This window comes from Sebastes umbrosus, chromosome 24 (genome assembly GCF_015220745.1).
Source record: "Sebastes umbrosus isolate fSebUmb1 chromosome 24, fSebUmb1.pri, whole genome shotgun sequence".
Classification (NCBI taxonomy): domain Eukaryota; kingdom Metazoa; phylum Chordata; class Actinopteri; order Perciformes; family Sebastidae; genus Sebastes; species Sebastes umbrosus.
Window position 1 is genome coordinate 8960322 of NC_051292.1, and position 16426 is coordinate 8976747.

Below are 16426 nucleotides of genomic sequence, written 5' to 3' on the forward strand. Positions count from 1 at the left end.
GTCATGAAGTCATGTAGCGTTATTGCATAGAGCAGATTAGTAATCAATCATTACTTAATATCAAAATATGGATCTATAACTAATAACTCAAAATTAGGAATCATAAACCCATGAATTGTCGTAAAATGTGAAGGAGAGTGATGACAGTCAGCAATCACAATTCACCCTTATATTCAATTCAATTATTTCATTTAGGACGGCACCCAATTTTGAAAAAAAACAAAACAGGGAAAACTTCAAAATTTCATATTAATCAATTGAGTCTCATAACCTCAGGGTTGCTATGGAGTTCTCGCGCATGGTGAACATTGATTTTAGTTGTTTATATACACACAAATCAAGTAACCAAGTTCTTAATAAAATTAAATGTTTATTTGACTAACTACTTTACCGTACTACTAACAGAAAATAATTCAATAAATGATAAAACAAAAGGAATAAAATGAATAAAGGATAATTGAAGGAACACAGTTAATACAAAGACTACTCATATAAAAAGTCATAGTAAAGTATGCCATAAAAAAAGTCATAGTTTATTATACATATAAAAATGTCATAAAAAGTCATAGTGTAGTATGTCAAAAAAATAGTCATATAGTATGTCAAAAAAATTATTAAAAAGTCATAGTGTAGTATGTTGAAAAAAAATTAATAGTATAGTATGTCAAAAAAATAATCATAGTATGGTATGTTGAAATAATTCATAAAAAAGTCATGGCGTAGTATGTCAAAAAAATAATCATAGTATAGTATGTCAAAAAAGTCATAGTATAGTATTTTAAGAAAATAATCCTACTACAGTATGTCCAAAAAAAGTTTAAAAAAAATAGCCATAATTTATTATGTCAAAAAATGTCATAAATACTCATAGTATAGTATGTCATAGTACCGAATTCCATAAAAAAAGTCCCAGTATAGTATGTCATAAAAATGTCATATACAAAAGTATACCATATAAAAAGTCATGGTATAATATGTCATAAAAAGACATGGTATAATATGCCATAAAATGTCATAAGTTTTATAAAATATACAAATTTTAATTTATTGTTAAGTCTTGATGGTTGAGTCCCGTCCGGGAGTCCCGTCTGGGTCATAAAAAATCATAATATAGTATGTAATAAAAAGTCATAGTACAGTATGTGTAAAAAAGTCATAGTATAGTATGTCAAAAAAAGGAATAATATAATATGTCGCAAAAATAAAAAACAGTCATAGTATAGTATGTTGAGATAATTCATAAAAAAGTCATAGTATAGTGTGTCGGAGAAAAAAAAGTCAGAGTATATTATGTCAAAAAAATCATAAAAAGTCATAGAATGTATTTAAAAAAATAGTCCTACAACAGTATGTCAAAAATAATTATAAAAAAAACATAGTATAATATGTCGCAAAAAAAAGTAAAAGAATAGTATGAAAAAAAAAAAAATAGCCATAATATAGTATGTAAAAACAATCATTAAAAAGTCATAGTATAGTATGTCGAAAAAATAGTCATAGTACAGTATGTGGAAAAAAATCCTTAAAAAGTCATAGTATAGCATGTCAAAAAATATAGTCATATAGTATGTCAAAAAAATCATAAAAAGTCATAGTATAGTATGTCAAAGAAATAGGGATAGTATAGTATTTAAAAAAAATAGTCCTACAACAGTATGTCAAAAATAATTATAAAAAAAACATAGTATAGTATGTCGCAAAAAAAATCGTTAAAAAAAAGAATAGTAAGTAAAATAAAATAGCCATAATATAGTATGTAAAAACAATCATTAAAAAGTCATAGTATAGTATGTCAAAAAATATAGTCATAAAGTATGTAAAAAAAATCATAAAAAGTCATTGTATAATATGTCGAAAAAAAGTTAATAGTACTGTATGTCGAAAAATAGTCGTAGTAGAGTATGTCAAAGAAATCATAAAAAAGTCATAGTATAGTATTTTAAAAAAATAGTCCTACTAGAGTATGTCCGAAAAAGAGAAAAAAAACAAAAAGTTATAGTATAGTATTTAAAAAAAAATATATTAAAAACAAAATAGTATAGTATGTCACAAAAAAAACATGTTAAGTAATAAATATTATGTAAAAAAAAAAAAAGCCATAGTATAGTATGTCGAAAAATAGTCATAATGTAGTATGTAAAAAACAATCATAAAAATGTCATAGTATAGTATGTAAACAAAGTCATTAAAGTCAGAGTATAGTACGCTTTTCCTGTGCGAGTATTTGTAGAAGTTACTCTATGAATGTGATCATGGTTGTTGTTGTTGTAGTATTTGTAGGAGTTATTCTATAACTGTTGTTTTAGGCTCTGATGTTTGTGAATGTGATGCAAATCTCATGTCTTCCTTCTCTTCTTTTCTCCCCAGATGAGTGCAGTCTTCTGACCACGACTGAGGATGACGGACTTTCTTCATCCACGTCTTCATCGTCTTCTTCTGCTGAATGAATGCAGACGGTGTACCCAGAAGGGTCGGAGGGGGTCATGCAGGAGAAATGCAGGGGTTTTCAGGGATTTTTCACTAAATAAACACACAAAAAAAAACGCATTTTTGTGTTTCATAACCTCTCCGTTCTATGTCTCCGAAAGCCCAGGAGGAGACGCACGTCTCATACTCCCTTCGGTACCTGACACTTACGCCCCCACTACCCCGGGGATTCGAACTCTAGTTCTTGTGTAACCACACAACCATCCAAACCGAATGTTCCGCCACCAACCCATCAATGCCAAGCACACTTGGACTGTTCTCCTGGTAACTTTGTCTTCGTCATTGTGGAAGTTAGATCTCAAAACTCCCATTATAAGGATCGAACCCACAACCTCCAGTCTTCTAACCCAGCTTCTATCACTCTGAGCTATTGGTCTTAACACTCTTATCTGATGTTTTTGGTCGTATTTGACTCTTCATTTAGGATGTTGGCCCTTAAAACTTACTTTACTGCGTTTCATAAGGATCGAACCCACAACCTCCAGTCTTCTAACCCAGCTTCTATCGCTCTGAGCTATCGGTCTTAACACTCTTATGTATTGTTTTTGGTCTTATTTGACTTCTTCATTTAGGATGTTGGACCTTAAAACTTACCAGTGCACCACATAAGGATCGAACACCCACAACCTCCAGTCTTCTAACCCAGCTTCTATCACTCTGAGCTATTGGTCTTAACACTCTTATCTAATGTTTTTGGTCGTATTTGACTCTTCATTTAGGATGTTGGCCCTTAAAACTTACTTTACTGCGTTTCATAAGGATCAAACCCACAACCTCCAGTCTTCTAACCCAGCTTCTATCGCTCTGAGCTATCGGTCTTAACACTCTTATGTATTGTTTTTGGTCTTATTTGACTTCTTCATTTAGGATGTTCGACCTTAAAACTTACCAGTGCAATACATAAGGATTGAACCCACAACTTTCAGTATCCCAACCCAGTATCCATCACTCTGAACTATATGACCTGATAACACTGGAGTAGTGTTTCTTTGTATATTTGACTTCTTTTTGGTGTAAGTTAGACCTCAAAACTCACTGCTCCTCATAAGAATCGAACCCATAACCTCCAGTATTCCAACTCATCTTCTATCACCCTGAGCTATCTGTCATAACACAAGTGATGCATTTCTTGGTGTGTTTGACTTCTTCATTTAGGATGTTGGACCTTAAAAATTACTGCACCTTATAAGGATTGAACCCACAACCTCCTGTTTTCAAACCAGTCTTCTATCACACTGAGCTATCTGCTCAGATACACTTCATCATTGTTTCGTCGCATGTTTGACTTCATTTTGGATGTTAGACCTCAAAATTCACTGCACCACATAAGGATCGAACCTATAACCTCAGGTCTTCAGACCAGCTCACCGGAGCTTATCGAGTAGCAGTCATATCAGCTCCTTATCCTGGTGAGCTATTCCTGAGCTGAACTTTTTTTTTTCGTTCTCATATTTGTTGTTCACACTACTGAGGAGAAAACTTGGAGAATCTCAGGACTGGCGAGCTGGACAGGGGAGCCGGGATTGATCCTTTCACTTGAGACTTTTAGACATCAGCATATCATCAGCATAGCTGTTGTTAGAGCCCACACACCGTGGAACGCTCTACCTGTTCAGATCAGACTGTTGTTTGCATTTTATTCTATTGTTGTTGTTGTTGGTTTTATCTGCTGTATTTTCTGAAAAGCACTTTGTAACCTTACATTGTATTGTATTATTGTGTATTATTGTATTATATTGTAACCTAATATACATAAAATTCATTTTTATTGTTACTGACAGCAGAAACTCAACACATCTGACTCAAAACGCATCTGTTCTGACTGCACCTTGGCTCATAAAATAAAATAATTTATAACAAAACACATCTTTCTCTGTCTCTTATTGATTGTTGCTAAATGTGAAGCAATTCAGCATATTTGCTGCAGTTGATGAACTTGCATGATTCTTGCAATTTGCAATAATGGTACTAGAAAAACTTACATCCTCAAAACTTTGGAGTAAGAAGACACTTGTTATGTCCCCCCCGTTTAGGGTCCAGGGGATGGAGGGAGTAACAAAATACATTTTAAACCCAGGAATGAGAGAGACTGGCCACAGGATTATGTGCAAAACAATTATACAATTTATTAACAAAAAATGATGAAAAGTGTACAAACACCAACGTAAAACTACTTTCTAACAGAAAGTGTGATGTAATTATACAATAAAACAAATAAGGCAATAACCAATCTGCAAGCACTCAAATTAAAGCTACTGCTCAATAGAGGCAGCGAAAAATCAGGGAGTACTCAACTTAAAGGGACTGTTTGTAACTTCTGAAGCAGGAAAAGCCAACACTAGGATCAGCAGTGATTCATGGAGAGACCTTCGTCTGGTCAGCTAACATTACTGCCAAGCAGCTGAAATATAGAGTGATATTGTGGTTTTAGCTGACGTGTGTCGCCTCACTGTTTTAAGCGATGCTCGTTCATGTCTATGGAGAGCGAGCGAAAGCACGAGCCCGACGCTGACTTTCGTTTGCTTAACAGCCACAGGTGTCGCTGTTAACAAGCATTTCTGATTCTTACAGACAGACCCTTTAACACTACTGGTTCACAGAGGCAGCGCTGATTGCTGATCAGCTGCAGCCACGCACACTCATCCCAGCTGCACAGGGGGGAAGGGCAGCACCTGAGAGACACAGGAGAGAAAAAAAACAAGACCACCTGCACGTCACTGCAGGAAACAACACTTTAGAAAGTAACTTTACTTCGCAATTGTGCCAAAGAATTACATATTTTAATAGATCTTGAAGATATTGTCTAGCCCTAACCCCAACGCAAGCAAATAAGCGACAGAGAAACCATAACCTTCAACCCAAAGGGTTTTTATTAGATTGCTTTTTATGGTAACCCTGCCTTTTATTCCCCTCCCTTCTTTTTAGCAATCTCTCCGTTGTCCTCCTTGAGTTAGTTGGCCCCGGTGTATTTTAACGATTTTAAGAAATATTTTATGATTCCTTTTTTATGGCATTTTAAAGAATTTTATTCAGCTGGTTCCCGTGTGCCTGTGCACCTCGTAGCACTCAATTACAGTGCTGCGCTTTAATCTAACCCTAACCCAAGCAAATAAGAGACAGAGAAACCCTAACCCTTATTTTCTTGGGTTAGGGTTAGGGTTCGGGTTGGGATTATGGTTTCTCTTTCTCTTATTTGCTTGGAGAGAAAATAAGCACAATATCTTCAAGATCTACTAAAATATGTAATTTTTCGACATACTATACTATGACTTTTTTTCACAATTGTGAAGTAAAGTTACTTTCTAAAGTGTTGTTACGTGCAGTGGTAGGTTGTGTTGTTTTTTTCTCTCCTTGTGCAGCTGTGAGGGACGACCGGTCGAGGCAGATGGCCGCCGACCCAGAGTCCGGTTCTGCTCTAGGTTTCTACCCGCTAAACGGGGAGGTTTTCCTGGCCACAGCGCACTCCGGTGCAATGCTCTTGGTGGGATCTCTTGTTGGGTCTCTAAACTATAGAGTACGGTCTAAGACCTGCTCTATATATAAAGCGTCTCGAGATAACTTCTGTTATGATTTGACGCTATAAAAAAATTAATTGAATTGAATTGAATGAGGAGAGGTGCCCAAGTTGAAAGTAGTTTTTTTTATTATTTATTTTATTGTATAATTACATCACACTTTCTGTTAGAAAGTAGTTTTTCGTTGGTGTTTGTAAACTTTTCATAATTTTTTGTTAATAAATTGTATAATTGTTTTGCACATAATCCTGTGGCCAGTCTCTCTCATTCCTGGGTTTAAAATGTATTTTGTTACTCCCTCCATCCCCTGGACCCTAAACGGGGGGGACGTAACAAGTGTCTTCTTAATCCAAAGTTTTGAGGATGAAAGTTTTTCTAGTACCATTATTGCAAATTGCAAGAATCATGCAAGTTCATCAACTGCAGCAAATATGCTGAATTGCTTCACATTTAGCAACAATCAATAAGAGACAGAGAAAGATGTGTTTTGTTATAAATTATTTTATTTTATGAGCCAAGGTGCAGTCAGAACAGATGCGTTTTTAGTAAGATGTGTTGAGTTTCTGCTGTCAGTAACAATAAAAATGAATTTTATGTATATTATGTTACAATATAATACAATAATACACAATAATACAATACAATGTAAGGTTACAAAGTGCTTTTCAGAATATACAGCAGATAAAACCAACAACAACAATAGAATAAAATGCAAACAACAGTCTGATCTGAACAGGTAGAGTGTTTCACAGTGTGTGGGCTTTAACAACAGCTATGCTGATGATATGCTGATGTCTAAAAGTCTCAAGCGAAAGGATCAATCCCGGCTCCCCTTTCCAGCTCACCAGTCCTGAGATTCTCCAAGTTTTCTCCTCAGTAGTGTGAACAACAAATATGAGAACGAAAAAAAAATGTTCAACTCAGGAATAGCTCACCAGGATAAGGAGCTGATATGACTGCTACTTGATAACCTCAGGTGAGCTGGTCTGAAGACCTGAGGTTATAGGTTCAACCCTTATGTGGTGCAGTGAATTTTGAGGTCTAACATCCAAAATGAAGTCAAACATCCGACAAAACAATGATGAAGTGTATCTGAGCAGATAGCTCAGTGTGATAGAAGACTGGTTTAAAAACAGGAGGTTGTGGGTTCAAACCTTATGAAGTCCAGTGACTTTTAAGGTCCAACATCCTAAATGAAGAAGTCAAACACATGGGCTTTAACAACAGCTGTGCTGATGATATGATGATATGCGGTAGTGTGAACAACAAATATGAGAATGAAAAAAAAATGTTCAACTCAGGAATAGCTCACCAGGATAAAGGACTGATATGACTGCTACTCGATAACCTTAGGTGAGCTGGTCTGAAGACCTGAGGTTATAGGTTCGATCCTTATGTGGTGCAGTGAATTTTGAGGTCTAACATCCAAAATGAAGTCAAACATGCAACGAAATAATGATGTAGTGTATCTGAGCAGATAGCTCAGTGTGATAGAAGACTGGTTTGAAAACAGGAGGTTGTGGGTTCAATCCTTATAAGGTGCAGTAATTTTTAAGGTCCAACATCCTAAATGAAGAAGTCAAACACACCAAGAAATGCATCACTTGTGTTATGACAGATAGCTCAGGGTGATAGAAGCTGAGTTGGAATACTGGAGGTTATGGGTTCGATTCTTATGAGGAGCAGTGACTTTTGAGGTCTAACATCCAAAATGAAGTCAAAGATGCAACGAAATAATGATGGAGTGTATCTGAGCAGATAGCTCAGTGTGATAGAAGACTGGTTTGAAAACAGGAGGTTGTGGGTTCAATCCTTATAAGGTGCAGTAATTTTTAAGGGCCAACATCCTAAATGAAGAAGTCAAACACACCAAGAAATGCATCACTTGTGTTATGACAGATAGCTCAGAGTGATAGAAGCTGGGTTAGAAGACTGGAGGTTGTGGGTTCGATCCTTATGTATTGCACTGGTAAATTTTAAGGACCAACATCCTAAATGTAGAAGTCAAATAAGACCAAAAACAATACATAAGAGTGTTAAGACCGCTAGCTCAGAATGATAGAAGCTGGGTTAGAAGACAGGAGGTTGTGGGTTCAATCCTTATGAAACGCAGTAAAGTAAGTTTTAAGGGCCAACATCCTAAATGAAGAGTCAAATACGACCAAAAACATTAGATAAGAGTGTTAAGACCAATAGCTCAGAGTGATAGAAGCTGGGTTAGAAGACTGGAGGTTGTGGGTTCAATCCTTATGAAACGCAGTAAAGTAAGTTTTAAGGGCCAACATCCTAAATGAAGAGTCAAATACGACCAAAAACATTAGATAAGAGTGTTAAGACCAATAGCTCAGAGTGATAGAAGCTGGGTTAGAAGACTGGAGGTTGTGGGTTCGATCCTTATAATGGGAGTTTTGAGATCTAACTTCCACAATGACGAAGACAAAGTTACCAGGAGAACAATCCAAGTGTGCTTGGCATTGGTGGGTTGGTGGCGGAACATTCGGTTTGGATGGTTGTGTGGTTACACAAGAACTAGAGTTCGAATCCCCGGGGTAGTGGGGTTGCGTAAGTGTCAGGTACCGAAGGGAGTATGAGACGTGCGTCTCCTCCTGGGCTTTCGGAGACATAGAACGGAGATGTTATGAAACACAAAAATGCGTCTTTTTTCCCTTTTCGTGTTTATTTAGTGAAAAATCCCTGAAAAACCCCTGCATTTCTCCTGCATGACCCCCTCCCACCCTTCTGGGTACACCGTCTGCATTCATTCAGCAGAAGAAGAAGACGACGAAGACGTGGATGAAGAAACCCCGTCATCCTCAGTCGTGGTCAGAAGACTCTGCTCTCATCTGGGGAGAAAAGAAGAGAAGGAAGACATGAGAATTGCATCACATTCACAAACATCAGAGCCTAAAACACTAACTATGATTACAGTTCTAAAAAAGCTTCTAAAACAACAGTTATAGAGTAACTTCTACAAATACTACGACAACAACAACCATGATCACATTCATAGAGTAACTTCTACAAATACTCGCACAGGAAAAGCGTACTATACTCTGACTTTAATGACTTTGTTTACATACTATACTATGACATTTTTATGATTGTTTTTTACATACTATATTATGACTATTTTTCAACATACTATACAATGTTGTTTTTTTTTTACATAATATTTATTACTTTACATGTTTTTTTTGTGACATACTATACTATTTTGTTTTTAATATATTTTTTTAAATACTATACCATAACTTTTTGTTTTTTTTCTCTTTTTTGGACATACTCTAGTAGGACTATTTTTTTAAAATATTATACTATGACTTTTTTATGATTTCTTTGAAATACTCTACTACGACTATTTTTCGACATACAGTACTATTAATTTTTTTCGACATATTATACCATGACTTTTTTTCAACATATTATACAATGACTTTTAATGATTTTTTTTACATACTTTATGACTATATTTTTTGACATACTATACTATGACTTTTTAATGATTGTTTTTACATACTATATTATGGCTATTTTTTTTACTTACTATTCTTTATTCTATATTTTTTTCAGAATTTGTTTTGACACCATTACTTTTTTTTGACATACTGTTGTAGGACTATTTTTTTTAAATACTATACTATCACTATTTCTTTGACATACTATACTATGATTTTTTTAATGTTTTTTTCCACATACTATACTATGACTTTTTAATGATTGTTTTTACATACTATATTATGGCTATTTTTTTTTTTCATACTATTCTTTTACTTTTTTTTTGCGACATACTATACTATGTTTTTTTATAATTATTTTTGACATACTGTTGTAGGACTATTTTTTTAAATACTATTCTATGACTTTTTATGATTTTTTTGACATACTATACTATGACTTTTTTTTCCGACACACTATACTATGACTTTTTTATGAATTATTTCAACATACTATACTATGACTGTTTTTTATTTTTGCGACATATTATATTATTCCTTTTTTTTACATACTATACTATGAGTATTTTTTTTTTACATACTATATTATGATTTTTTATGACCCAGACGGGACTCCCGGACGGGACTCAACCATCAAGACTTAACAATAAATTTAAATTTGTATATTTTATAAAACCTATGACATTTTATGGCATATTATACCATGACTTTTTATATGGCATACTATACTATGACATTTTATGACCTACTATACTATGACATACTATACTATTACTTTGTATATGACATTTTTATGACATACTATACTATAGCATACTATACTGGGACTTTTTTATGGAATTCTGTACTATGACATACTATACTATGACTATTTATGACATTTTTTGACATAGTAAATTATGATTATTTTTTTGACATACTATACTATTAATTTTTTTTCAACATACTATACTATGACTTTTTAATGATTTTTTTGACATACTATATGGCTATTTTTTTGACATACTACACTATGACTTTTTATGCCTTTTTTCCATATACTATATTATGACTTTTTATGACATACTATACCATGACTTTTTATACGGCATACTATATTATGACATACTATACTATTACTTTGTATATGAGTTTATTATGACATACCATGACATAGTATGACATTTTTGTGACATACTATATTATGACATTTAATGACAAACTATACTATAGCGTACTATACTGTGACTTTTTTTATGGAATTCTGTACTATGACTTTTTATATGTGTTCCTTCAATTATCCTTTATTCATTTTATTCCTTTTGTTTTATCATTTATTGAATTATTTTCTGTTAGTAGTACGGTCAAGTAGTTAGTCAAATAAACATTTAATTTTATTAAGAACTTGGTTACTTGATTTGTGTGTATATGAACAACTAAAATCACTGTTCACCATGCGCAAGAACTCCATAGCAACCCTGAGGTTATGAGACTCAATTGATTAATATGAAATTTTGAAGTTTTCCCTGTTTTGTTTTTTTTCAAAATTGGGTGCCGTCCTAAATGAAATAATTGAATTGAATATAAGGGTGAATTGTGATTGCTGACTGTCATCACTCTCCTTCACATTTTACGACAATTCATGGGTTTATGATTCCTAATTTTGAGTTATTAGTTATAGATCCATATTTTGATATTAAGTAATGATTGATTACTAATCTGCTCTATGCAATAACGCTACATGACTTGATGACATACTATGACCTTTATGATGATAAACAAGTAGTCTTTTCTAGAATGTATGAGTAAGAGGACTCACCGGTATCCTGTCGCTGTCTATGATGGTGTTGAGACGATGAGGGATCAGCTCATCTGTCCTGCAGAGACACGGTAGAGATGTTAAAGAAATGCATTTTACTACCTGAGCCACGAGTAAAATGAATAAAGTCTTTGATAAGAACAATAAGCTTTTGTTGGTGTAATCTTTTGAGTTTGTATCTGCTGCACTAGTGGTTCGATGTGGTTTGATGTTCTATGTTTTGATACAGTTTTAATTACCAGATGAAAAATGCCTCCCTTTTCTAACATGCAGATCAGAGCTACGTCTAAAAGCACCAACATACTTGCTTTCACTGCACGTTTGCTACAGCAGGACCAGCAGCTACAGCAGGAAGCTTTGAAGACAAACTAATAGGAGGAATAAAAACGGAGTACACAGTTCTACTGCATGCATTTTTTGCCAATGAGGTGAGTTGTGTCAGCAGTACCTGGGGTCCACGTTGGCCGTGGCCTCGTGGATGACCAGGATGCGGTTCTTCCTCAGGATGGCTCTGGCCAGACACACCAGCTGCCTCTGGCCCACGCTGAAGTTGAAGCCCGACTCGGCCAGAACCGTCTCGAACTGCCCGGGCAGCTCCTCCTCCGCGGACTTCAGCTGCACCTGCAGGGAACACCGAGTGAGAGATTGCCTGATGCACACCACAATGAGAGCTAGAAGCTCAACTGTTGGAGTGTGCTGATTGGATACTGACCTCCTCCAGAGCCTTCCTTATATTCTAAATATAGCATACACTTAAACTGATGCAGATTTTGTTCATGTTTCTAAAATGCGTTTTGCTGCCGGCCCCGTCCACAGCAGTGCATTGCTTTGCTCCTGTGCTGGTACTCCTGTCTGCTTCTCTCCAAACTCCATCTACTGTAGATAACACACTGACTATGGAGAAGAACCTCATACAACCCCACTTCAAAACACCCAAACTATCACTTTAATATTAAAAGATTAAAATTGTTCCTTACGGTCTCTGAGCAGCAGGCAGCCAAAGGTGATGATGGTAACAAAGATGGAGCAGATGCCGTGGAGACGGACAGCGAACCAGCGAGAGGTGGTCAGCAACAGGAACCAGGCCTCTGTTCAGGACAAGGACATAGATTACAGACACTGCACTGACGCAGCTCACAAACGCTTCATATTGATGAGCAGTGAATGTAAAGGTGCTGAGGCTGAGGAGAACCTGAGTGCAGGTCCTGCTGGGCATCGAAGGCTTTCTGGAACCTCTCCTCTGCTCCAAAGGCTCGGATGGTCCACAGGTCCTGAAGAGACGACGACAGGTGGGACAACACTGGACTCCGAGCTGCAGGACAGATGAAAAAAAAGCCATTTCAAATCACTAATATCACACACATTATGGTTGTTGTCATCTGATTCAACACATTTCACAAGTGTCCAGCCTGCATACTGTACATCAGTCAATCCCAAAGACATTTTAATAGGATCACCAAATCCATTTGCAGAATTTCTTCCATAAGCTTTTAATATTTATATCTGCAGTCCACCTGTGAGCCACATGAGGGACTCAGGACCGCCGTCAGGCGGGGGCGAAGGGTAAGGGTATGACTTTATTATGACATACCATGACATTTTTATGGCATACTATAATATAGCATACTATAGTATGACATTTTTGTGACATACTATATTATGACATTTAATGACAAACTATACTATAGCGTACTATACTATGACTTTTTTATGGAATTCTGTACTATGACATACTATACGATTACTATTTATGACATTTTTATATGCATACTAAATCATGACTTTTTTATGATATTTTTGACATATTATACTATGACTTTATCATTTATTGAATTATTTTCTGTTAGTAGTACGGTAAAGTAGTTAGTCAAATAACCATTTAAATTTATTAAGAACTTGGTTACTTGATTTGTGTGTTTATAAACAACTAAAATCAATGTTCACCATGCGCAAGAACCCTGTAGCAAGCGAGACTCAATTGATTAATTAATTAATATGAAATTTTGAAGTTTTCCCTGTTTGTTTTTTTTCAAAATTGGGTGCCGTCCTAAATGAAATAATTGAATTGAATATAAGGGTGAATTGTGATTGCTGACTGTCATCACTCTCCTTCACATTTTACGACAATTCATGGGTTTATGATTCCTAATTTTGAGTTATTAGTTATAGATCCATATTTTGATATAAAGTAATGATTGATTACTAATCTGCTCTATGCAATAACGCTACATGACTTGATGACATACTATGATGATAAACAAGTAGTCTTTTCTAGAATCTATGAGTAAGAGGACTCACCGGTATCCTGTCGCTGTCTATGATGGTGTTGAGACGATGAGGGATCAGCTCATCTGTCCTGCAGAGACACGGTAGAGATGTTAAAGAAATGCATTTTACTACCTGAGCCACGAGTAAAATGAATAAAGTCTTTGATAAGAACAATAGACTTTTGTTGGCGTGATCTTTTGAGTTTGTAACTGGTGCAAAAATGCCTCCCTTTTCTTACATGCAGATCAGAGCTACGTCTAAAAGCACCAACATACTTGCTTTCACTGCACGTTTGCTACAGCAGGACCAGCAGCTACAGCAGGAAGCTTTGAAGACAAACTAATAGGAAGAATAAAAACGGAGTACACAGTACTACTGCATGCATTTTATGCCAATGAGGTGAGTTGTGTCAGCAGTACCTGGGGTCCACGTTGGCCGTGGCCTCGTGGATGACCAGGATGTGGTTCTTCCTCAGGATGGCTCTGGCCAGACACACCAGCTGCCTCTGGCCCACGCTGAAGTTGGAACCCGACTCGGCCAGAACCGTCTCCAACTGCCCGGGCAGCTCCTCCACCGCGGACTTCAGCTGCACCTGCAGGGAACACCGAGTGAGAGATTGCCTGACGCACACCACAATGAGAGCTAGAAGATCAACTGCTGGAGTGTGCTGATTGGATACTGACCTCCTCCAGAGCCTTCCTTATATTCTAAATATAGCATACACTTAAACTGATGCAGATTTTGTTCATGTTTCTAAAATGTGTTTTGCTGCCGGCCCCGTCCACAGCAGTACATTGCTTTGCTCCCGTGCTGGTACTCCTGTCTGCTTCTCCAAACTCCATCTACTGTAGGTAAAACACTGACTATGGAGAAGAACCTCATACAACCCCACTTCAAAACACCCAAACTATCACTTTAATATTAAAAGATTAAAATTCTTCCTTACGGTCTCTGAGCAGCAGGCAGCCAAAGGTGGTGACGGTAACAAAGATGGAGCAGATGCCGTGGAGACGGACAGCGAACCAGCGAGAGGTGGTCAGCAACAGGAACCAGGCCTCTGTAAGGACAAGGACATAGATTATAGACACTGCACTGACGCAGCTCACAAACGCTTCATATTGATGAGCAGTGAATGTAAAGGTGCTGAGGCTGAGGAGAACCTGAGTGCAGGTCCTGCTGGGCATTGAAGGCTTTCTGGAACCTCTCCTCTGCTCCAAAGGCTCGGATGGTCCACAGGCCCTGAAGAGACGACGACAGGTGGGACAACACTGGACTCCGAGCTGCAGGACACATGAAAAAAAAAGCCATTTCAAATCACTAATATCACACACATTATGGTTGTTGTCATCTGATTCAACACATTTCACAAGTGTCCAGCCTGCATACTGTACATCAGTCAATCCCAAAGACATTTTATTAGGATCACCAAATCCATTTGCAGAATTTCTTCCATAAGCTTTTAATATTTATATCTGCAGTCCACCTGTGAGCCACATGAGGGACTCAGGACCGCCGTCAGGGGGGGGGGCGAAGGGTAAAGCTGTTCCCGCGCCCAAGGCCAGGGTGGGGGGCATGCAAAGGTCTATGGTTGACCCTTAAATGGGATCAAGAACAACACTTAACTTACTGACCTATATCACTGACAGTGCAAATTAAATATATTTACATGATAAATAAATATACTGGTATCATTAAAACACCTTTCAACTTATCATCTCATACCCCCCCACCCCCCTTTGCCATCTTTGTACAGTGAATATCTTTGTGTCACATATCTTTTTTACAGTGAATATCTTTGTGTCATATATCTTCGTACAGTGAATATCTTTGTGTCACATATCTTTTTTACAGTGAATATCTTTGTGTCATCTATCTTTGTACAGTGAATATCTTTGTGTCACATATCTTTTTTACAGTGAATATATTTGTGTCACATATCTTTTTTACAGTGAATATCTTTGTGTCATCTATCTTTGTACAGTGAATATCTTTTCTGCAAGAATTGCATTTTTTGGCTACTGGATGGCGAGCACTTCTAATGTGTAAACTGCTCAGAAAGCCCCTTATTGTCAATCTAGCTAGGAAAGCTTGAATGCTCTAGGTCTCTAGTTTGTGGCTGTAAAGTTTCATGAGGCTGTGATTATCCTAGAGGTCACCACAGGTCATTTTATACAGTGAGGTCAAGTTTAAAAAAATGGTCTCACTACAATGAAATGTCTCCTATGGGGACTAACATCATCACACATGAATACAGTTGGACTCATTGGATCCACAAGAGTCTCAGCTTCACAGTGATACACAATGTATGTAATTCAAGACAGTTTAGGGACCCCAGTATGCAGAAATATTCAAATACACCATTTTAGAATAAAAACACATTTATACTGCATTCATATAAAATAGGTCAAATTTCAAAGTGCCTGTTGCACAATCACCAAGTTCCAACAGCTGTTTCCGGTCTATGCAAGCAAGCAATCAATCAATCAATCAATGCAACTCTTACTGAGTTCTGTTATCAGTTATTTTACTAATATTTGTCAAACAGTGAAGACGCTCCTCGTTTAAACATGTTGAGTTGTTTGCATCCCTGGTTAGTGATTGTTGTTGTTGTTGGATTGTTTGTAATTGTTTTAGTCTCACCTGTTTGAAGCACGCGCTCCGGTGCCTCCCAATCAAAGGTCCGACTGACAAACAGGAAGTGGAAGAATCCAATTGAATTAATACAAGAGGGAGCCAGACTGTACTAAGTGGAGTGGAGCACAGGGGTGTTTGTTTGTTTAGTTTTATTTATTTGCACAAAATATATAATTTATTAAATAGAACATATAAAATATGTATATATATATATATATATATATATATATATATATATATAGGTTTATTTTATAAATAGTTAGACGGGC

At 36.4% G+C, this 16426-nt stretch overlaps 1 protein-coding gene and 1 long non-coding RNA gene across 2 annotated transcripts; both read right to left on the reverse strand.

The window, feature by feature from the left end:
* Positions 1-8669: 8669 nt before the first annotated feature.
* On the reverse strand, positions 8670-14243 carry LOC119484023 (multidrug resistance-associated protein 4-like). Its single transcript, XM_037762582.1, has 4 exons — positions 14203-14243; positions 13943-14143; positions 13554-13611; positions 8670-8845 (listed from the first exon to the last, which is right to left on the reverse strand). The coding sequence occupies exons 1-4, from the start codon at positions 14241-14243 to the stop codon at positions 8816-8818; spliced, it is 330 nt and encodes a 109-aa protein (XP_037618510.1). The 3' UTR covers positions 8670-8815.
* A 76-nt stretch (positions 14244-14319) lies between these two features.
* Positions 14320-16303, reverse strand: LOC119483966. Its single transcript, XR_005205877.1, has 4 exons — positions 16164-16303; positions 14684-14803; positions 14470-14580; positions 14320-14368 (listed from the first exon to the last, which is right to left on the reverse strand). It is a non-coding gene; the product is annotated as an uncharacterized LOC119483966 (long non-coding RNA).
* Positions 16304-16426: the final 123 nt, after the last annotated feature.

Excerpts from the sequence above, each read along its gene's own strand:
- LOC119484023 (XM_037762582.1), bottom strand. The coding sequence starts at position 14,243 with ATGCTATATTTAGAATATAAGGAAGGCTCTGGAGGAGGTCA. Across the intron at positions 14,144-14,202 it reads GAAGGCTCTGGAGGAGGTCA|GCAATCTCTCACTCGGTGTT; the intron begins GTATCCAATCAG and ends GGTGTGCGTCAG. Across the intron at positions 8,846-13,553 it reads TAGACAGCGACAGGATACCG|ATGAGAGCAGAGTCTTCTGA; the intron begins GTGAGTCCTCTT and ends TTTTCTCCCCAG.